At 48.0% G+C, this 22,882-nt stretch overlaps 1 protein-coding gene across 5 annotated transcripts in view; it reads left to right on the top strand.

Moving 5' to 3' along the window:
- The window catches only part of LOC144609075 (A-kinase anchor protein 13-like), a 452,410-nt gene that overhangs the window by 222,069 nt on the left and 207,459 nt on the right, over positions 1-22,882 (top strand). For all 5 annotated transcript variants that reach the window (XM_078427428.1, XM_078427427.1, XM_078427426.1 and 2 more), the window contains one exon: positions 10,742-10,812. In XM_078427428.1, coding sequence (XP_078283554.1) covers positions 10,742-10,812 — 71 coding nt within the window. The remainder of the gene's footprint in view (positions 1-10,741; positions 10,813-22,882) is intronic.

Here is a 22,882-nt window from a genome sequence, read left to right as displayed (position 1 = left end):
AGTGTAAAAGGCTGTTTAAATTTGACTGGTTGTTGGGTTTCAGGGGGAGGTAAAGCTGAGTGTCATCGGCATAGCAGTGGAAAGAAATGCTGTGCCTTTGAATGATTTGGCCAAGGGGGAGCATGTATAGAGAGAAGAGAATGGGGCCTAGGATGGAGCCTTGTGGAACTCCGCAGGAGAGGCTAGCTGGAGCAGAGGAATAACTGCCTATGTTGATGGCGAAACTCCTATCTTTGAGGTACGAAGCGAACCAGCTCAGGGCAGTGCCATCAATGCCAACCGCGTACCGGAGACGGTCAATAAGGATGGTGTGGTCCACTGTATCGAACGCTGCGCTGAGGTCGAGAAGGAGCAGGATTGCACAGTCGCCGGTGTCGATGGCGAGAAGCAGGTCGTTGTGAACCTTCAACAAGGCAGACTCTGTGCTGTGGTGGGCTCTGAAACCTGACTGGAAACTTTCCAGGATGGTGTATTGGTGCAGGTAGGGCATTAATTGGTTTAGAATTGCCTTTTCAAGGACTTTTGACAGGAATGGCAGTTTGGAAATGGGTCTGTAGTTGCTAGGCAAGGTGGGGTCTAGGTTAGGTTTTTTCAGTAGGGGCTGGACCACCGCGTGCTTGAAACTGGTTGGAACAGTGCCAGTGGCCAGAGAACTGTTGATAATAGAGAGGATGCTGGGACCGGCTATTGCAATGACATCCTTCAGAAGGGCAGTGGGGGCAGGATCAAGGGGGCAGGTTGCAGGTTTCTTCTCAGTTGTTATCAGGCAACTGAATTATCCTATCAACAACTAGAGAGCGGTCCTGAGCTACTATCTACCTCATTGGAGACCACTGGACTATCTTTAATCAGACTTTGCTGGACTTTATCTTGCGCTAAATTGTATTACCTTTATCATGTATCTATCTGTACACTGTGGCTCGATTGTAATCATGTATTGTCTTTCCGCTGACTAGTTAGCACGCAACAAAAATCTTTTCACTACCTCGGTGACAATAAACTAAGCAAATGGAGGAATGCTGTAGGAAGGAACTGCAGATGCTGGTTTACACTGAAGATAGACAGAAAATGCTGGAGTAACTCAGCGGGATGGGCAGCATCTCTGGATAGAAGGAATGGGTGACGTTTCGGGTCGAGACCCTTCTGAAGAAGATGCTGCCTGTCCTGCTGAGTTACTCCAGCATTTTGTGTCCATCTTTAATGGAGGTAGGCTATCTGTGTGACCAGTTTTCATTAAGATGAAGTCAAACCGCATTGCTTTTTGCATGTTAACCTGACAACCTTTTTGATTATCCTTTTTAGAAATGAACGTTCTGTTTTTATAACCTTGATGTAGGCCCTCGGGAGTTGAGCTACTTGCTGGGATTTGTCTCACCCTGGTTAGTCTTCTCTTCCTTGACAGGGGAGCTTGTTCTGTGTGGATGTGGTGTGTTCTCTTCAGTTCATCCATTTCTCATGTTGATCACATGACATAGCTGCTCCATTCTGCCCAGAACTTCAGCAAAAGATCACAAGACATGGGAGTAGAATTAGACCAATAAGTCCATCGAGTCTACTCCACCATTCAATCGTGGCTGATCCCTCTCGCCCCCATTCTCCTGCCCTCATAACCTTTGACGTCCTTACTAATCAAGAACCTATCAATCACTGTTATAAAAATACCCAATGATTTGGCCCCCACAGCAATGAATCCCACAGATTCACCACACTCTGGCCAAATAAATTACTCCTCATTTCCATTCTAAAGTTACGTTGTAGCGACCATAGAGAATGGTCCAGGTCGTCGAACCCTCGGATTGGCCAGCGAGGTCACGTGGGAACGCGACCATAGGGATTGGTCCAGAGAGCGACATCGCTGATTGGCCAGCGATGTCATGTGCGCGTTTGGAGCCCGATTGAGTCAGTTCGGCGAAGTCTTCAAGGAAGACAGTAAGTTTGTATTGGTTGTCCTTTACCTTGTTGTTTAACTCTGTATCCGAATATTGCGGCTGCAATAAACTCCTCTTACAACCAACAAGTTTCGGACTCGCCATATTGGTGACCCCGACGTGATCTGGACGATCACCGACTGAGCAGGAACCCGACGCCTCGTTGACGATGACCGAGCAGGGCACACCGGAGTCAAGCGCGGCAGGTGTTCATCTACCGTTGTTTTGGACGCACGCACCGCAAGCTTGGTTTATCCACGCCGAGGCTCAATTTCATATAAAGAAGTACTTCTACCTCGTCAGCGCTCTATCGCCGGACACAACCAAGCGCGTGATGCGGTTCATCGTGAATCCACCTGCGGAAAACAAGTACGAGGCCATGAAGAAAGTATTACTGCGAACCTTCGGGTTTAATAAGCATGGTGGTGCGGCAAAACTTCTGCACCTACCGGATCTTGGAGACCAACTGCCTTCCGTCCTCATGGCCGAAATGATGATGCTAGCCGGTGAGCATACGGATTGCCCTATGTTCGAGCAGGCATTCCGCGAGAAACTTCCCGAGGATGTCCGACTGCTGCTCACGGATTGTTCTTTTAAGGACCCCGAAGCATATGCAGCGAAAGCGGACGCGCTCATAGCGGCAAAAAACAAGGCGAGTGGTTCGATCAACAAAGTCTCGACATCAGTGACCACGCCACAGCGACGGCAAGATGGCGCCATGTCTCCCGCCAATTCTCAGAAAGCCCGCCAAAAAGATCCGCACAAGCGCGGCTGGTGCTATTATCACCTACGATGGGGTAACGAATCCCGCAACTGTCGTTTGCCTTGTACCTTCGCGGGAAATGCCTCGGCCGATCGTACATAGGGGCAGTTACGATTGGCCAGAACCGGCGCCTCTATGTCCATGATCGATTCACGGACACAGAATTTTTGGTAGACACCGGAGCCATCGTCAGCATAGTGCCGCCGACCGACCTCGAAACCAGATCGGGTAAGACAGGTCCCACCCTCATCGCGGTTAATGGCAGCCCAATTCGCACTTTCGGTACACGGAAGATGTCCCTTGTGTTAGGCCTCCGCACGTACGAATAGCCATTCATCATAGCCGACGTCAAACAAGCGATCCTGGGCGCAGATTTTCTCTGGGCTTTTTCACTGGTTCCTGATGTCCGCGGTAACGACCTCCGACCCTCCGCCGAAGATGAGCACGTCGCTCCGACAATCGCCTCCTCGCCCAGCCCTACTGTCCAGGCCGTCGTCGCGGCCCCCGACTCGTATGCTGCGATTCTGGCAGAGTTTCCGGAGCTGCTCGTCCAACGTTTTGACACGCCTTCGGCTAAGCACGGTGTGGTCCATCACATCCGCACCGAAGGCCCTCCCGTTTTCGCTCGGGCCAGGAGACTACCGCCAGACAAACTGGTGGTGGCAAGGGCGGAGTTCAGGAAAATGGAGGAAATGGGAATTGTCCGTCAGTCTGACAGCCCGTGGGCCTCGCCGTTACACATGGTCTCCAAAGCATCTGGGGGGTGGAGACCATGTGGCGATTATCGGCGTCTCAATGCTGTCACCACGGCTGATCGCTACCCCATACCGCACCTACAGGATTTTTCATCTGGGCTGGAAGGAGCGGTGGTGTTTTCCAAAATCGATTTGGTGCGAGGATACCATCAGATTCCGGTGCGACCGGAGGACATACAGAAAACTGCAACAATTACTCCGTTCGGGTTGTTTGAATGGTTGCGTATGCCTTTCGGTTTAAAGAACGCGGCACAGGCTTTCCAGCGACTGATGGACCGCGTGGGCCGGGGTTTACCGTTTTTGTTTATTTATTTAGACGACATCCTGGTAGCCAGCCCCTCCGTGCAGGAACACCAGGCCCATTTGCGGACCGTGTTCCAGCGGCTCCAAGACCACGGGCTCATAATCCAACCCTCCAAATGTCAATTCGGCCTTCCTGCTCTTGAATTTCTAGGGCACAGAATTACCCCTGCCGGCGCCTCCCCTTTGCCCGAAAAGGTGGAGGCTATCCGGGCATTTCCTAGGCCCACCACAGTAAAAGGGCTGCAGGAGTTCGTAGGCATGGTTAATTTCTACCATAGGTTCGTTCCGGCAGCTGCGCGAGTCATGCGCCCACTCTTCCAATGCCTTGCAGGGAATCCGGTAGAGTTGTTGTGGTCCCCGACCGCTGAGTCGGCTTTTACAGCAGCTAAGGCAGCTTTGGCAGACGCCACCATGTTGGTCCATCCGAGCCCCTCCGCCCCCACGGCCCTGACGGTTGACGCCTCTGTCGTGGCGGTGGGCGGGGTTCTGGAGCAGCAGGTCGGTGGCCGTTGGCAGCCTTTAGCGTTTTTCAGCCGGCAACTAAATTCGGCCGAGCTGAAGTATAGCGCATTTGACCGAGAGCTTCTGGCTCTCTATTTAGCTGTTCGTCATTTCAGGTACTTCCTCGAGGGCCGCCCATTTGTGGCATTTACGGACCACAACCCATTAACATTTGCTTTTTTGAAATTGTCTGACCCATGGTCGGCCCGCCAGCAGCGGCACCTGACCGCTATCTCCGAATTTACCACCGATGTCCGTCATGTCGCGGGTAAGCTTAATGCCGTTGCTGACGCCCTGTCTAGACCTGCTTTTCCCCCTATTTCGGCGGTGGACTGCGAGGTGGATACCCAGGAGCTTGCGGAGGCACAGCTCCTAGCGGATACCGTTTCGGGATTGAAGTTGGCCCAGGTAGCTTGTGGGTCGGAGGGCACGAAAGTCTGGTGCGATGTTTCTCTTCCTCGTCCCAGGCCGGTAGTACCGCCCTCCCTTCAGCGCCGGGTTTTCGATGCCATTCATGGGCTGGCGCACCCGTCCATCCGTCGACCTCTGCCTTGGTAGCAGCGAGGTTTGTCTGGCATGGCCTGCGGAAACAGGTAGCGGGGTGGGCACGTTCCTGCGTGCCCTGTCAGACCGCTAAAGTCCAGCGCCACGTCCAGCCCCCCGTACAGGATTTCGAGGTCCCGGCTGTTCGTTTTTTCCACATCCACGTGGATTTGGTCGGGCCTTTGCCTTCCTCCCGGGGCTACACCCACCTCTTCACGGTGGTGGATCGGTTCACCCGGTGGCCAGAGGCTTTCCCATTGTTTGATATTTCGTCAGCGTCTTGTGCTAGGACTTTGGCCCTTCATTGGGTAGCTCGTTTCGGGGTCCCGGCAGTTATTACCACTGACAGAGGGCCACAGTTCACTTCGTCCCTCTGGGCCGCGCTGGCAGAACTGTACGGGTCCAAGTTACAACCCACGACTGCATATCACCCCCAAACAAATGGACTCGTAGAAAGGTTCCACCGCCAACTTAAGGCGTCCCTCAGTGCAAGGCTTGAAGGCCCGGACTGGGTAGACCAACTCCCTTGGGTTCTTTTGGGCATCCGGACTGCTCCTAAGCCAGATCTCGGTGCGTCGTCCGCAGAGCTAGTATATGGCTCGACACTTCGAGTACCCGGAGATCTGTTTCCGGACCCTTCAGACCTGCTGCCTACAGTCCCATCAGTGTTAGCATCTCTCCGGGAACGGGTGGGCTCCCTGGCTCCAGTTCTGACTTCACATCATGGGTGTCCCATGGTACATGAACCGTCTTCCCTGAAGGACTGTGAGTTTGTTTTTCTGCGTAAAGATGCCCATCGCGCCCCGTTGCAGAGGGTCTATCAAGGGCCGTTCCGGGTTTTACGTAAGGGAACGGCTACCTTCACCTTAGACATGTGCGGCAAGAGTGAGCTCGTCTCGGTGTCCCGGCTCAAACCTGCCCATTTGGACCCGGATCAACCAGTCCTGGTCGGTCAAACCCCTAGGAGAGGCCGACCTCCGTTAGTTCCGCTCAGTACGGGACCCCCCGTTCCGACAGTTCCTCCAGGACCCCCCGTTCCGGCAGTCCCTCCAGGACCCCCCTTTCCGGTAGTTCCTCCAGAACCTCTCGTTCCGGCTGTTCCGCCAAGTCCGGAACCTCCGGCTCCTGTGGTTCAGGCTGTCCCTCTCCGTACTCGTTATGGTCGCGAAATCCGGCTCCCTGCTAGGTTCCGCACCTCGGGTTCTGGGGGGGGTCATGTAGCGACCATAGAGAATGGTCCAGGTCGTCGAACCCTCGGATTGGCCAGCGAGGTCACGTGGGAACGCGACCATAGGGATTGGTCCAGAGAGCGACATCGCTGATTGGCCAGCGATGTCATGTGCGCGTTTGGCGCCCGATTGAGTCAGTTCGGCGAAGTCTTCAAGGAAGACAGTAAGTTTGTATTGGTTGTCCTTTACCTTGTTGTTTAACTCTGTATCCGAATATTGCGGCTGCAATAAACTCCTCTTACAACCAACAAGTTTCGGACTCGCCATAACGTTATTTTATTCTAAGGCTGTGTGCCCTCTGATCCTGGTCTCTCCCACTACTGGAAACACACTAGGCCTTTCGTTATTTGGTAAGTTTCAATGAGATCCCCTCTCATCATTTTAAACTCCAGCAACTACGGGCCCAGAGCCATCAAATGCTCCTCCTATGTTAACCCATTCATCCCCGGGATCATTCTTGTAAACCTCCTCCGGATCAATAGGTTTACTAGGTTAATTCCCAGAATGGCGGGACTGTCGTATGTTGAAAGACTGGAGCGACTAGGCTTGTATACACTGGAGTTTAGGATGAGAGGGGATCTTATCGAAACATATAAGATTATTAAGGGGTTGGACATGTTAGAGGCAGGAAACATGTTCCCAATGTTGGGGGAGTCCAGAACCAGGGGCCACAGTTTAAGAATAAGGGATAGGCCATTTAGAACGGAGATGAGGAAAAACTTTTTCAGTCAGAGAGTTGTAAATCTGTGGAATTCTCTGCCTCAGAAGGCAGTGGAGGCCAATTCTCTGAATGCATTCAAGAGAGAGCTAGATAGAGCTCTTAAGGATAGTGGAGTCAGGGGGTATGGGGAGAAGGCAGGAACGGGGTACTGATTGAGAATGATCAGCCATGATCACATTGAATGGTGGTGCTGGCTCGAAGGGCCGAATGGCCTACTCCTGCACCTATTGTCTATTGTCTATTGACCCTCTCCAACACCAGCAGATCCTTCCTCAGATATGGGGCCCAAAGCTGCTCACAAGTGTGGCAAATGTGAGATGGCATTGTCCCTGTGTTGAATCACCTCATTGTCTGAGGTGTCCACATGGTATGTCTTCTCTTTGGCTCTCCCCATATTTTCTTTACGAACACTGGCTATAACATGGGACTCGCTGTGTTCAGTGGAGGCTTGTGTTTGGTACGTGACTACGTTTTTTTTGCCCAAATATTAACCCAAGGAACATTAATGCAGATGCTGCAAGTAGCAACAAAGTGCACAATATAACCTTGCCTCTCTAGGTGACTTTCTGGAGTCCATCAGCCCCTGTGTTGAGGTTGTAATCTCTTGCATCTGTCAGACCAACCAGTTGGCAACATGCTTGACTGGAACATCCCAGCTGACTTGCAATAAACTACTCAATAAGTTGGGAAATTGTTTTGGAAGGTGTCCGTGTACAAGACTACTGTGACACCACTTCCAAAATAACTATTTGGCTGTGAATTGCTTTTGGATATCCTGAGAACTGAAAACGTTTCAAAGTAATGGACGTTTGTTCTTTCCCTCTGCTGTAAGAGTGGCCTCTGGTGAACAGTGGAAATGTTTGAGAATGAGTGGGTGTGGATAAAGCTGTGGTGGCTTGATAGTCCTTATTCAGTCAACACTGTCTTTTGATTCGGGTAGGAAAATAACTGCAGATGCTGGTGCAAATCGAAGGTATTTATTTCACAAAATGCTGGAGTAACTCAGCAGGTCAGGCAGCATCTCAGTAGAGAATGAGTGAACGTCACCCATTCCTTCTCTCCTGAGATGCTGCCTGACCTACTGAATTACTCCAGCATTTTGTGATACCTTCGATTTGCACCAGCATCTGCAGTTATTTTCCTACCTGAATCGGCCTGTTTGCCTTTTTGCATTTGGACATCATTGCGTGGGGATTGAAGCCACGTTTGGATGGAGTGTGCACGGTTCTGAAACGAGGAGGTCTTTTCCTGCTATACTGCCTTGGGTACGCATGACCTGGAGATGCCGTTTGCTTTCATCTGTCTTGTGAACTCTTCACCGACTTATTCAGAGGTTCCACCATTTACTTTAGAGATGGGTAACTGTTTTCACCTTGAATTCAATTGAAAGATACAGCATGGAACTGGCCCTTCAGTCGTGGCCATCGATCACCTGTTCACACTAGTTCTGTTCTCCCACTTTTGCATCCATTCCCTACAGATCAGAGGCACTTTATAGAGGGGAAAAACTCCACACAGACAGCATCCGAGGTCAGGGTCGAAAGAGAGTCTTGGGCACTGTGAGGCAGCAGCTCTACCAGCTGCACCACTGTGCTGCCCTGTCACACAATATATTTTATTAACACATTTTTCTTCCAAACATTTTTGTTCAGCTAACATGAAGAACATACAATGGGGAATTACTGGGTCAGAGTCAGAAGTATAGGAGTTACCAGATGAATCTCATTCATTGGTACAATATGGTTGAAACGTCAGCCGCCTCTTTTGCATTGCACAAACGTTCTTGGTGCAAAGAGGCGGTGGGGCAGACTTGTTTATACAAGGCTTTCCTCGTTGCTTTATGGTCAGTGGAGTTTTGAACAACAGGGGTTCCCTGTGTTACAGATGACGTGACTTACAGAAATCTAACTTTACACATTTCACCCATACATGTTTAAAGCATTTTTCAAACAAGCAATATAATAATGAAAGGTGACAATAGACAATAGACAATAGGTGCAGGAGGAGGCCATTCGGCCCTTCGAGCCAGCACCGCCATTCAATGTGATCATGGCTGATCATTCTCAATCAGTACCCCGTTCCTGCCTTCTCCCCATACCCCCTGACTCCGCTATCCTTAAGAGCTCTATCCAACTCTCTCTTGAATGCATTCAGAGAATTGGCCTCCACTGCCTTCTGAGGCAGAGAATTCCACAGATTCACAACTCTCTGACTGAAAAAGTTTTTTCTCATCTCAGTTCTAAATGGCCTACCCCTTATTCTTAAACTGTGGCCCCTTGTTCTGCACTCCCCCAACATTGGGAACATGTTTCCTGCCTCTAACGTGTCCAACCCCTTAATAATCTTATACATTTCGATAAAATCTCCTCCCATCCTTCTAAATTCCAGTGTATACAAGCCTAGTTGCTCCAGTCTTTCAACATATGATAGTCCCGCCATTCCGGGAATTAACCTAGTAAACCTACGCTGCACGCCCTCAATAGCAAGAATATCCTTCCTCAAATTTGGAGACCAAAACTGCACACAGTACTCCAGGTGCGGTCTCACTAGGGCCCTATACAACTGCAGAAGGACCTCTTTGCTCCTATACTCAACTCCTCTTGTTATGAAGGCCAACATTCCATTGGCTTTCTTCACTGCCTGCTGTACCTGCATGCTTCCTTTCAGTGACTGATGCACTAGGACACCCAGATCTCGTTGTACGTCCCCTGTTCCTAACTTGACACCATTCATGATATTCCTTAATGACTGGATGCAGCATATGTTCCAATCACTTAACTCTGGGTAGCATTTGTACTGAATATTTGGTGAAATGAAAGAATGATAGTAATTGTACATAGAATGATATGGGTTACTGTAATGTAAGAAAATAACTGCAGATGCTGGTACAATTCGAAGGTATTTATTTCACAAAATGCTGGAGTAACTCAGCAGATCAGGCAGCATCTCAGGAGAGAAGGAGAGAATGAGAGAACGTCACCCATTCCTTCTCTCCTGAGATGCTGCCTGACTTGCTGAGTTACCCCAGCATTTTGTGAAATGGGTTACTATAATGGACGTTTTGGAGGTAGCAGCCAATGCGCAGTATTCAGGCACTAAAGTTTTGTGTAACCTGACGACTGCCTACAGAGTCAATGTTGTCAAGGAACATGGCAGCTAATTTATGCCTGGGAGGATCCCACATAAAATTACAATCGTGGCAGGCTAGTGTACCTGAGATAGACACAAAGTGCAGGAGGGAGTAATTCAGCGGGTCAGGCAGCATCTCTGGGGAGAAAATGGATGGGTGACATTTTGGGTTGGGACCCTTCCTCAGAGAGTCTGATGTCTGAATAAGGATCCCAATCCCTACCCTTTTTCTGCAGAGATGCTGCCTGACCTCCTGAGTTACTCCAGCGCTTTGTGTCTATCTTTGGTATAAACCAGTGCCTGCAGTTCTTTGTTTCTGGGCTAGTCTAACTTGGTATTTTAAGTGGACGCAATGAGTACTTTAAGTTGTGGGATAAATCCATGGGGGAGCTGGGATACAGTGGAGGTGGTTGGGGGATTACTATCACACTCCCCTCCTCCATCTTGAATTAAATTGATGGAAATGTTTGCATTAAGCAGAAATAAAAGGCTGGGTTGGATTAACATCACATCCTAAAAGGTATCCTCCAATGATGCAGCATTGCCTCTGAATTTAACTACAGTGTAGACCTAAGCCATGGGTTCTGATCTCCCCACTACATCCTTGACTTGGAGGCTACAATGTGGTGCATGAAGCTGGATGTAACTTATTTATGGAATTGATCTAGTTTGATGAATTCTTTAATGTTTTCATTACAAAGCCCAACAGAACTGTGGACAACATGTTTTGCTGATGCAACATTGTGCAAGTGCTTGTGATTCAGAGCCATGAATGTCAGTGCTGGATTACGTTTCATTTTCCATACTTCTATTTAACACATTCATTCTGTTGTCCAAAAGGTAAATGATGGTTCTTTTTCTCATTACAGAAGAGTCACAAAAAGATGAAGTTGATAACTTTCAGAAGCTGCCAGATCTTGCTGACTCTGTCTCTGAGATGGTAAGTGGCTGTTACATCAACACACACAAGCTACAAGTCTGTCTTAAGGGACCAATGTGATGTAATTGTTATTTTTGTTCAGTATGTATGGATCCATTGTTGTGATTTCCACAACTGCAGACCTGAAATTGGAAAACCACAAGGCTGAGGAAAGGATGAACCCAACAAAAATATGTGGGCATGTTAGGAATTCCTGTTTGCACACTGTAACTTCACCAGTGATAAAGCTTTGTCACTTCATGTACAGCTCAGCATATCTAGCTGTCCATTCAGCTTAATTGTCGATTGAACAGTTGGCTTCTGATGCTGAAAAGTGCCCAATTAACAGTGAGATCTTCCTTTTAGTGCTTAGTGATGCATGATAGTCTGTGTCCTTGGATCCAATTCCACTGGCTCCTTTGGATGGAGATATGTTGCAAATTACTTCAGGGTTCCAGGATTCTGTGTGCTTATTTCACAATGTTAATAAAGCACTGAAATTGACCACTTGTATACTAAACATAGCACAAAAAGTAAGGAAATTTGTGTTTGGTAGATTATTTCTTTGTTGTAACAATGCTTCTTGGCAATAAATCTTATACCGTTGGAAAGCCTGTTTATTTCCCTTTTAAATGGTGCCACATTTGTAAGGAACATGCATTTGTGGGATGAGCAGCAGAGCTGAGTATGTGGGTTGCGCCCATGAAAAATCTGCCAAATCTTCTCTGCCAATGCCAAACAGCTTATTCTGCCATTGACTCTTGTTCGGTGTTGTTTGGTGGATTGGATGATTGAAGTCTGAAGAAACAAGACATGTTGCCGACACCAGCGCAAACGGGCCTGACGGTGAAGGGCAGTTATGGCAGGCCTCCTGGCAGCCCTATGAGACCGGAGATCGGCTGCGTGCAGTCTGTTCCGAATTGTCTGGGCAGAGAGCCGTCAGCCATATCGTCCTGCAAACCTTGACTGCAAATCTGTAGAAGACAACCTACGGTTCCTAAGTGCTGACAGGGTGAGGAAACGGTCTTCTTCGGGTGTCGTCTTCTTGGGACGCCCACTTCGCGGCCTGTCTCTGACATCCCCCGTTATATGGAACTTGGCCTTCACTTTGGAGATGGTACTAGGGCTCACTCCAAATAATGCCGCAACTTGGTTTTGCGGAACACCAGCTTGAAGTTGCCCTATCGCACGGGCCCTATCCAGATCAGTCAAACGTGGCATGCCGATTCTTGGAGCAGACACCTACTGACCACTGTAGCAGGGCCCATGCTCACAGATGCTGCCAATCAGGTGCCAATCAGGCACCTGATTGTCAGCACCTGGGGGTACCAGAAGCTCAAAACATGAGTCAATAGCAACAGCAGAATAAGCCGTTTGGCATTGGCAGAGAAGATTTGGCAGATTTTTCACGGGCGCAACCCATATACTCAGCTCTGCTGCTCATCCCACAAATGCATGTTCCTTACAAATGTGGCACCATTTAAAAGGGAAATAAACAGGCTTTCCAACGGTATAAGATTTATTGCCAAAAAGCATTGTTACAACAAAGAAATAATCTACCAAACACAAATTTCCTTACTTTTTGTGCTATGTTTATATCTTTCATGGGACTGTTCCTGAGTCGGTGTGGACTCAGTGGGCTGATATGCTGCTGCATGGATTCCATGCTGTACCCCCAAACAACTCAATCGAAAGTCAACTGTTCTATCATCAATAAAAGTGAAACGTGCAGGTAGAGGTGCTGAACCATAGATTTCTTGAATATGCAACCTTGTGGGAGCTGTATTGGTGAAACCGCTGCATGCAAAGAAGAAACTGATCACAATTTTACCTGTCGTTCTAGGCTATTTAGATATCTTTTGATAGAAACAACCTCCCTTAAGCCTTGTTGCTTTCTAATCTTTGCAAGACTTGCCTCTTTTGATTTGTGTCAATGCTGGTGTAATTGGAAATGGTTCGTGCTTTTGTTTTGTATACAACAAGGTGCTGCTATGCCGTTCTGGTGCGTAACATCACAATAAAAGCATTGGAAATGTTCGACTCCATTTTACACAGGCAGTTCTATGGTGCGTTGAGGAAGGAAAGCCGGTGCTCAGTTGGTGGGTCAGGAAAGGGAATGGAACAAGGGAAATGGAAAAAGGAGCTAAAAAGGAAGCGATTCACAGGATCAAAAAAAATCCTGAGAGTAAAGAGAACATAACAAAACCAGAAAAAAATGGGAACTCGTTATAAGACCTGAATGTGGGTGTCTGCATTCAGTCTAGAGAAGGGCGAAGATTAGTCTCTGCCTAAGCATCTAGCAAGACGAGGTTAAAAAAGATTCTTGGTTAGTACAGGCGTCAGAGGTTATGGGGAGAAGGCAGAGAATGGGATTAGGAGGGAGAGATGGATCAATCATGAATGGCGGAGTAGACTTGATGGGACCAACGGCCTAATTCTATTCCTATCCCTTATGAGCTTATGACCTTATGTTTGAAACCTGAAATAAAAGGAGAAATAGCAGGAAACACTCAGCAGGTCAGGCAGCATCTATGGAGAGAGAAACAGAGTTCTCGTTTTAAGCCTCGGACCCTTTTTCAGAACTGGAAAAGAGGGAAAAGCAGGTGAGTTTTCCCGTTAGAGCCAGCGAGTTCTGACACGGCAAATCGACCTAAAATGTCGACTGTTTCTTTGCCTCCACGTAAGCTGCCTGACCTGCTGAGTTCCTCCAGAAGTTTACTTGTGGCACAAGTTAGTTTACACTGTCTGGCAGCGGTGGGTGCAGATACACAAACAAATGGAATATCTCTGTGACGAAACCAATTGTACTAATGAGACCAGTTACCAGGGAATTAAACCTCTACCTGTGTGATGTGTCGTAAACGGTGAGCCTGGGAGACATGCAGCACAACAGCAACACAATTGAGAGGGTTGCCTACACCCAGTGGGACCTGCAACCAAACTCGTCCACAAAGATCACAACCACAAGGAATTGGGATCAGGGTAAGATCATGAAGCCCCTCAAGCATCCCCTGCCATAATCAGCCCCTGGGCAAGGGCCACGGTCACAGCTGATCTAAGCTGGCCTCAACGCCTCTGCCAGTTCCCTACAGCCCACAACTCCTCTCGTTCAAATACTTATCCATCTCCACGTACCTATACAAGTCAAGTCAAGTCAAGTTTATTTGTCACATACGTATACAAGATGTGCAGTGAAATGAAAGTGGCAATGCCTGTGGATTGTGCTAAACTACAAAACAGAATAGAAGAAAAAATTTTAACACAAAAAATAAATTAATACAGTCATTTAAATTAGTCCCTGGTGATATGAGAGTTAACAGTCCTGGTGGCCTGTGGGAAGAAACTCCGTCTCATCCTCTCTGTTTTCACAGCGTGACAGCGGAGGCGTTTGCCTGACCGTAGCAGCTGGAACAGTCCGTTGCTGGGATGGTAGGGGTCCCCCATAATGTTGCTGGCTCTGGATCTGCACCTCCTAATGTATAGGTCCTGCAGGGGGACGAGTGTAGTTCCCATGGAGCGTTCAGCCGAACGTACTACTCTCCGCAGAGCCTTCCTGTCCTGGGCAGAGCTGTTCCCAAACCAGATTGTGATGTTTCTGGACAAGATGCTTTCTACAGCCCCAGAGTAGAAGCACTGAAGGATCCTCAGAGAGTCTCTGAATTTCCTCAACTGTCTGAGGTGGTAAAGGCGCTGCCTTTGATACCTAATGATAATGTCCTCCAGCACCCTCAGGGGCAGAGAATGCCAGAGGTTCATCACTCTCCAAGAGGAGAAGTTTCTACACACCCCAGTTTTAAATGACTTATCTCGTAAAGATGTTCCCTTAAAATGCAAATAATATAGAAACTGATGGGGGGGGGGGGGGGGGGGGGGGGGGTGCAAAAGGAATAATAATTTACCTCAACAATAATTGATGATGCGGCAGGACTCCTCTAAATGAGCAAGGTTCTCTGCCGTTTAACAACTAGGGTAGTTTTTGAAAATATAATTTCAAAAATAAACTTTATTTGTGATAAACTTACAGGTTGTGGGGAGTTTGCACGATCTTCCTGTGACCGCATGCGTTTCCTACAGATGCTCCAAGTTCCTCCCACATTGTGAGTTTGTAAGCTTATTGACTTCTATTGTCTAGGGAGTGGATGAGAAAGTGGGATAACATAGGACTAGCGTGAATGATGGTTGGCATAGACAGTGGGCCGGAGGGTGTGTTTCTATACTGTATCTCTAAAGTAAACTAAATAAACTAAAATATATGCAGGTCAAAAAACATGAAAAAAAATCTTCATTTTTAATGTCTGTACATTGAATAATGTCATACTCAGTAGAGTTTGTATCTGTAAAAAAAAACGCCATTGTCTCTCGTGGGGCCCTTGGAGTGATATCCCTTTCTTTGTTAAAATGGTGGCCCCACTCGACTCTGCCTCTCAATGTTCACCAGCCATTGGGATTGAACAACATAGTCTTATTGTTTTTTTTAAAAAGCGTTTCTTGAGCTCGTGATTTAGTTTTGTGCCTCTCTGCCCGGGTTTGCTCGGCCACACACCTTGTGCAGCTGAGAGAGTGGGGCTTCTCCGTCAGACAATGGTCTGTGCTGGTCCTGGGGATGTGGTTGGGTGAAAAGCAGCAGCTGCCTTTCAGTCAACTTTTCTTTGTTCGCCTGCAGCAACTCAATGCACAGGGCCGCGTGTAAAGCACAGGGCCGCGTGTAAAGCACAGGGCCGCGTGTAAAGCACAGGGCCGCGTGTAAAGCACAGGGCCGCGTGTAAAGCACAGGGCCGCGTGTAAAGCACAGGGCCGCGTGTAAAGCACAGGGCCGCGTGTAAAGCACAGGGCCGCGTGTAAAGCACAGGGCCGCGTGTAAAGCACAGGGCCGCGTGTAAAGCACAGGGCCGCGTGTAAAGCACAGGGCCGCGTGTAAAGCACAGGGCCGCGTGTAAAGCACAGGGCCGCGTGTAAAGCACAGGGCCGCGTGTAAAGCACAGGGCCGCGTGTAAAGCACAGGGCCGCGTGTAAAGCACAGGGCCGCGTGTAAAGCACAGGGCCGCGTGTAAAGCTGCAGCTTTCCAGCTGTGTACACAATCACGGGGAATCATCTCAGCACAGCTCCCCACCTCCTCATTGCACTTCCACAACACATCACCAACCACCTGTTATTCTGTGTTGTTGTCTAAAACAGTTCACTGGGAAAAGATCTCCAGGAACCGGAGACAGCTCTGAAATCCATAGGGATCTGAAGATCTTTGACCATTTAAACATTTAACCCATGTCTGCTCTATCTCCTGTCGTTGCTGAATCCATTCTCATTGCCTCTTGAGCCAATTTCTCCCATCTGCTCTTGTAACTCTTGCAACACTTTATTGTCTCTTGTAATCTGCTATTTCTGGGATTACAGTCTTGTGATTAACGTCACCCATTCCTTCTCTCCTGAGATTCTGCCTGTCCCGCTGAGTTACTCCAGCTTTTTGTGTCTGCCTTTGTCATTCACTACTTATTCCTGAATTCTTACCTTAAATTACCTTACCAGAAATCATCGGGGCCGGCACAGCAAAAAGGCGTGGGTGCACAAGAAGCCATTGATGCCGATCATTGATGGTGAGTGGCCCATTGCAGGGGCTCACTCCAGCAGCACCACCCACGTGACATTTTGTCAAATAAAGGAATGAGGTAGCTAGAACTCTGAAACAAAGGCAGAATGGTTGTCAAAGCAAAGTTAGTTGGCAGCTGAAAGAAAAATGAACCTTATCATTTTAGGTGTGGTACTACATTTATGATTAACGTTAATTTAATAATAATAATAATATTCATTTATTGTCATTGCAACGAGTACAACGAAATTAAAAAATAGCCAATCCTGACGGTGCGTACAAACATATATGCAATAAATGCAAAAACAAATAAATACATAAATACAATTAAATTAAGTACAAGATTTTTTAACGGTGTTGCCTAGTGCACAGGTAGTGTTCAGTTCTCGTATGGCCCTGGGGTAAAAACTGTTCTTAAGTCTGTTTGTTCGGGATTTGATTGACCTGAAACGTCGACCAGAGGGCAGATGAACAAACAGACGGTGGCCGGGGTGGGATGGGTCTTTTATTATTTTGCCTGCTCTACTGAGGCAGCGCAGGCTGAACAGGTGCTCCAGGGAGGGCAGTGAGCAGCCGATGATTTTCTGGGCCGTCGTGATGACCCTCTGAAGGGCCTTCCTGTCCTTTTCTGAGCAGCTGGCATACCATGTGGTTATACAGTATGCCAGCACACTCTCGATGGAGCAGCGATAGAAGGACAACATGAGCTTCTCCTGCAGGTTGGTTTTCCTGAGGATCCTCAGGAAGTGGAGTCTCTGCTGTGCCTTCTTTACTGTGGTGATGGTGTTGGTAGACCAGGTGAGATCCTCTGCGATGTGCGTACCCAGGAACCTGAAAGCTGGTACCCTTTCCACGCAGACCCCATTGATGTAGAGTGGGTCGTAATCTCCACTGGTTTTTCTAAAGTCAATTATAAGTTCCTTTGTTTTGGAGGAGTTCAGGACCAGATTGTTCACTGAACACCATGCTGCCAGCCTTTGGATTTCATCCCTATAGGCTGTCTCATCTCCTTCTGAGATAAGTCCAACCACAGTCGTGTCATCCGCGAACTTGATGATGGTGTTGGTGGGATGGGTGGGGGCGCAGTCGTGAGTGTAGAGGGAGTAAAGGATGGGGCTCAACACACAGCCCTGTGGTGAGCCGGTGCTCAGTGTAATGGTGGAGGAGAGGTGAGGGCCTATTTTGACTGTCTGGGGGCGGTTGGTCAGGAAGTCCTTGATCCATTTGCAGATGGTTAGGGAAAATCCAAGGTCGGAAAGTTTGGTGACCAGTCTGCTCGGGATGACCGTGTTAAAGGCAGAGCTGAAGTCGAGAAAGAGCATCCTCACATAGCTCCCCTGTCACAATTTATCACATTGCACTCCAGAAGTAGCTTCCACAGTGGTCTCCTCCCTTTCTAATTACCTCCGCCCCACCCCTACTGCCTCCTGACTGTTACATGTGACTCCAACAAGGCACTGGGAGATGCTTCAACCATTCTCGAGTTCTTCATTCCCCTACGCTCTCTAATGAGTCTCTTAAATCCATTCTGCCTGCCTTACATTTTATTCCTTCCCTTGTTCTAAACTTGGTGGAAATCATTTATTCACACCAAATCTCTCAAATTCTTGCCTTTCCCATTGTCCAGCCTATTCAAGTTCTAGCTGCAGTCCAGACAGCACCACTTTACCGTTGGAGTGCAAGCCCTACTCCACGACTGAAGCACACTAATCTAGGCCACACTAAGAAGGGCCGAATGGCCTACTCCTACACCTATTTTCTATGTTTCTATAGGTTACTGAGCTGGATGATCAGCCATGATCATATTGAATGGCGGTGCAGGCTCGAAGGGCCGAATGGCCTACTTCTGCACCTATTTTCTATGTTTCTATCTAGGCTGATCTCCCGAGCACACCTGGAGGAATGCTGTGTTGTCAGTTGCTCTGTTTTGGAAGAGGTACTGAACTAAACCAGTCCTATCATCTCAGGTGATACAGGTCCTTGGCCCACCGAAGACAGACACAAAAAGCTCAGCGGGACAGGCAGCATCTCTGGAGAGAAGGAATGGGTGACGTTTCTGATCGAGACCCTTCCTGACCCCGAAACGCCACCCATTCCTTCTCTCCAGAGATGCTGCCTCTCCCATTGAGTTACTCCAGCTTTTTGTGTGTATCTCCGGTTTAAACCAGCATCTGCAGTTCCTTCCTACACACGTTAGCCCACCGAGTCCATGCTGACCATCGATCACCTGTTCACACTAGTTCTATGTTACCCCACTTCTCTACATATTAGAGGCATTTTTTTTAATAGAAATCAATTAGTGCACCAACCGGCATGTTTTTGGGATGTGGGAGGAAACCGGAGCACCCAGAGGAAAGCCATGCAGTCACGGGGAGAACGTGCAAACTCCACACAGACAGCACCCGAGGTCGGGGTCGAACCCGGTTCTCTGGCGCTGTAAGGCAGCAGTTCTACCGTCTTGCACCACTGTGCCACCCTGTTGCCCAGTTAACACTTTTGCCACTTGAGAGAAGTCACTGGAGTAAATTTGCTAACATTTCCAATTTCCATATTCTTCCAGTCACTGAAGCTGGAGAGAGTGCAGAAAAGATTCGCAAGGTTTGTCACCAGGACTGGAGGGCTGGAGTTATAAGGAGAGTTTGGATAGAGTGGGACTTTTTTCTTTGGAGCTTAGGTGGCAAATGGGTGACCTTAAAGGTTTATGAAATCATGAGAGGCACTGATAAGGTGGATTGTCACAGTTGTTTTCTTAGTGTGGGGGAATCTAAAACTAGAGGGCATAGGATTAAGGTGAGAGATTGAAGATGTAACGGGGAACTGATGGGCAACTTACACCGATCAGCCAAAACATTATGACCACTGACAGGTGAAATGAATGTACAAGCTCTGCACACACACAGCACCCGGGGTCAGGATCAAACGTGGGTCTCTGGCTCTGTAAGGCAGCAACTCTATCGCTGCGCCACCGTGCCACAACTAACTGCCAGAGGAGGTTCCAGAGGCCGATATAGTGACCATGTTATAAAGCCGTTTGGACAGGTACATGGTGAGGGAAGATCTGGAGGGATAATGCAGGCAAATGGGAAATCTTAGAGAGACATCTTGGCCAAATCGCATGGTCAAATTGGATTGAAGGATCTGTTTCCATGCTGTATATCTCTGACTCTGTGACTCACTCCAAACCAGGCTCAGTAACTGCACAGAGTTAGGGATTTAACCTTTCCGGTTGGGTGAGTGCTGTTTCTCATTAATTCCTGTTGTTGTACAGTAACACCAATGTATCGCTTTACTGTTTTGGCACACTTTTAGTTTTTCTCCGTAACCAGTCCTTTTTCCAGTCTCCTGAACCACTGACACTGATCCAATTTAACTTTTCCATGTGAGTCACAGTGTACTTCCCTTAAATAATGTTTGTAGTGCAATAGGCCCATGGAACTTGGGCATGGCAGGCTGGGCCTGGTGCACAGTTATATGTCCCTTTCTGTTTTCCTGAGTAATCTTTTCCTTGTCTGGGCTCCCAGTCCTTAAGACGATTGAGTAGTTTTAAATAAGTGATTTACTGTAAGTTGCTCTTAATACTGCAAAGTCCATATGTAGGGAATCCCTTAGTGGAAAGATTTAACGCTTGATGTTTTCATCATTTGGTTTTCATTGCCAGGTTTCAAAGGACTACTGTTCTTTTTGTCATGATATTTTGCTGAAATGAAGCGTGTTTATTCCGAAGCATACTCTGTTTTAGAGCTGTGTAGGAAGGAACTACAGATGCTGGTTTATACCGAAGATAGACATAAAATGCTGGAGTAACTCAGCAGGTCAGGCAGCATCTCTGGAGAGAAAGGACGGGTGTCACTTCGGGCTAGAACCCTTCCTCAGATTCAGAGTTGTACAATTGTTTAACCGTGACTGAGGTCACCAATGTTGGGGACATAAAGGGAATAATGTTCCCACCTGACCTGAATCCAGATCCAGACCATTTTTGGGCTGCGTCTTGGGTGGGCCAAAGGTCCTGTTTCTTGGGTCATTTTTTAGGAGGGGGAGTTTGGAAGGTAGTGATGGAGACTGGGAATTGCAGGCCTATTGGCCAAGATCTTGCCCTTCAATGCTGGTGGATTGTACCTCCTGCATTTACTTTAAATGGAGCTAAACGCTGAACACAAAGTGCTGGAGTAACTCAGAGGGTCAGGCAGCATCCCTGGAGAACACGGGTGGGCTCTTGATTAGTAAGGGCGTCAAAAGTTATGGGGAGAAGGCAAGAGAATGGGGTTGATTGGGAAAAATAGATCAGCCATGAGGAGTAGACCCAATGGGCCAAATGGCTTAACCCTGCTTCTTTGTCTTATGGTCTAAGACCAGAACTTCTGTCACAAGAAATGAAAGTTTTCAAGTAATAAATCTATTCCCACACATTTCAACCGATTACTTTTCCCACACATTCCTGAATACCGGCACGTCTTTGCGCTGAGGGAAGAATCTGTAGTACCAGAAAGGAACCTACGCGGTCCACACAGACAACACCCGAGGTAGGAATTGAACCCGTCTCTCTGGCACTTCGAGGCAGCAGCTTTACCAGCTCCACTGCTATCAGTTGCTATCGCAACCCATCTAAATGAAACCAAGTCCACAACGTCCACGTACGTTGACAAATGGTCCTCAGTTGCTGCAGTCTTTGGGTAAGGGACTGTGGTACTTAAACTTTGGACCAAGGTGATGAGGAACATAAGTGGGTCATTTATGGGCCGCGCTGTGCTAAAGGACTAGAATTGCTACCCCACACTGCCAGGACCTGGGTTCATCACTGATCTCTGGTGTTGTCTGTGAGGAGTTTGCACTTTCTCCCTGTGACTGCATGGGTTTCCTCTGGTTTCTTCCCACATCCCAAAGGCCTGTGGGTTGGTGGGATAATTGGCCTCTGCTGGTTGCTCCCTAGTGTGTGGATGAGTGATAGAATTTGGTACCCGGGGAGGGGAGGACGGGGACTGTGGAGAGAATTACATGGATGAGTGTTATTCTAAAGGGAGTGTTTGACGGTCAGTATGGACTCCGTGTGCCGAAGGGCCTGTTTCCGTGCTGCATTTCTCTATCACTCGGTGCCCAGTTTAGTTTCGGAAACCCCCAACTGTTTGCACAATAAATGGAATGCTGTTGCCTGGAAAACCAGACAAATGGCCTTGAATGAGCAGACATTGCTCAGTTTCACCAGCCTCACCGTTTGCCTTTCAAACACTCACCTGGTAAATAATTGATTTAAATTATTGTGGAACTTGGATTTGTCAGCTTGAGGAACCAGGAGCGCGAGGACTCTGTCTGTTGTCAACAGATCTTACATTTAGTACCGCAGCTCCAGTTCAATTATTACTTGTGAATCCAGCTCAATGCTGAATCTAACTCTGGAATAACTCCCTTGCGGAGAGCAGAATTGGCTTGCATCTGAACCCAGTAGGTGCAGTATGAATGGACATTGTGTCCCATGAAATAATTAATCATCCATATCTAGATTTATCTGTATTTTGGCATAGGTTATGACAGTCAAACAGTGACAAACATTCAAGGACTTCTTAGGAATATGATTAATTGCTACACCACAACATAAGGCGTATCCTTCCAGTAATCTGATTAAACAGCACAGTGGCATAGCTGGTCGATCCACTGCCTCACAGCACCAGTAACCTGGGTTCAATCCTGACCTTGGGTGCTGTCTTTGTGGAGTTTGCACCTTCTCCCTGCGTCCGTGTGGACTTCCCCCGTGTGTTCCAGTTCCCTCCCACATCCCGAAGACTTGAAGGTTTGTAGGTTAATTGACCTCTTTTTTTTTTTTAAAGCTGCCCAATATGTGGGGGGCGAATGAGAAGGTGGAATGACGTATAACTAGTGTGAATGGGTGATCGATGGTCAGTGTGGACTTGCTGCACCAAAGGGCCTGCTTCCATGTTGTGTCTAAAAGCAATCAAGTCAAGTCAAATTTATTTGTCACATACACATACACGATGTGCAGTGAAATGAAAGTGGCAATGCCTGCGGATTGTGCACAAAAAAGAATTGATAGTATATCATTGCTGCTGATGTTCAACTAATCTACAAGACACCACAGACATGATGTGTGGAAACTCTAGTGGAGAGTTTTAGCAACTTGCATCCAAAGTCAGTTATTCCTCTCAAACAGACAATATACACCGATCAGCCAAAACATTATGACCACTGACAGGTGAAGTGAATAACATTGATTATCTTGTTACAATGGCACCTGTCAAGGGGTGGGATATATTAGGCAGCAAGTGAACAGTCAGTTCTTGAGGTTGATGTGTTGGACGCAGGAGAAATGGGCAGGAGTAAAGACCTGAGCGACTTTGACAAGGGCCAAATTGTTATGGCCAGACGACTGGGTCAGAGCATCTCTGAAATGGCAAGGCTTGTGGGGTGCTCCCGGTCAGCAGTGGTGAGTACCGACCGACAGTGGTCCGAGGAGGGACAAACCACAAACCGGCGACAGGGTGTTGGGCGCCCAAGGC

Source organism: Rhinoraja longicauda, chromosome 33 (genome assembly GCF_053455715.1).
Source record: "Rhinoraja longicauda isolate Sanriku21f chromosome 33, sRhiLon1.1, whole genome shotgun sequence".
Classification (NCBI taxonomy): Eukaryota; Metazoa; Chordata; class Chondrichthyes; order Rajiformes; family Arhynchobatidae; genus Rhinoraja; species Rhinoraja longicauda.
Note: the sequence above shows the minus strand (reverse complement) of the source record. Positions and strands in the feature narration are given on the sequence as shown.